General features: G+C 39.2%; 1 protein-coding gene across 1 annotated transcript; it reads right to left on the reverse strand.

Annotated features, from left to right (window-relative positions):
- Nucleotides 1–365: 365 nt before the first annotated feature.
- On the reverse strand, nt 366–689 carry LOC108669597 (glycine-rich RNA-binding protein 7-like). Its single transcript, XM_018156975.1, has one exon. The coding sequence runs from the start codon at nt 687–689 to the stop codon at nt 366–368; it is 324 nt and encodes a 107-aa protein (XP_018012464.1).
- Between the last annotated feature and the right edge of the window lie 252 nt (nt 690–941).

Consider the following 941-nt stretch of genomic DNA (forward strand, 5'->3'; position numbering starts at 1 on the left):
GCTAACATATTTCTTTAATATGAAAATATAAATTTTTCAATTTGTTTCCGAAGAAAGCGAGTAGGGAATTAAAAAAAAGTATACGATGAAACTATTATAGTTATGCGAGTAAAATTCTGCCGATTCCTACCCATAGCTATGATTAATTATAAATAAATTTTTAAATGTTTAAAATGTTAAGTGATTGCTTGAGCAGCTAACTACGTGCGTGGCCTAGAATTTAATATCCTATATAAACTTGCGGGATATTTTTTTGTGATGCAGGTCCGATGAAGAGCAATTACAGGATATTGATGATCATGAAGGTCCATTTGGCGGCGGCGTTGCTGGTAATTTGTTCCTCATTTGCATTGCCAAATTACCACTTAGAGGTAAAAGGCCTCACCGCCATTACTGCTGTAGTGGCTACCACCATCACTTCTGTAGTGGTCACCACCATCACTTCTGTAGTGGCCACCACCATCACTTCTGTAGTGGCCACCACCATCACTTCTGTAGTGATCACCACCATCACTTCTGTAGTGGCCACCACCATCACTTCTGTAGTGGCCACCACCATCACTTCTGTAGTGGCCACCACCATCACTTCTGTAGTGGCCACCACCATCACTTCTGTAGTGGCCACCACCATCACTTCTGTAGCGGCCACCGCCAATCTTTACGTTTTTGCGCTGTCTTTGTTCTTCCATTAACTGCAGGTGATGTCAAATCGAATGATTAGTATTTATTGGAAAATACTGCCGCTGACGCTTAAATATATAAGTTTTGAGATAGGAATTGCATTGCATCTATTCAGTTCACTGTACGATTACAATTTGACGGCAATTTCCATTTTATGGCAGATTTCTTATTATACGCGCTAACTTCTTCGAAATGATTCCATGTCTTCACCTGTTCCATAGTTTTCGTTTATACAAAAAAACTTTTATGTTCATAAAAAA

The sequence above is a fragment of the Hyalella azteca genome, unplaced genomic scaffold, assembly GCF_000764305.2.
Source record: "Hyalella azteca isolate HAZT.00-mixed unplaced genomic scaffold, Hazt_2.0.2 contig2861, whole genome shotgun sequence".
In the NCBI taxonomy this organism is placed as follows: Eukaryota; Metazoa; Arthropoda; class Malacostraca; order Amphipoda; family Hyalellidae; genus Hyalella; species Hyalella azteca.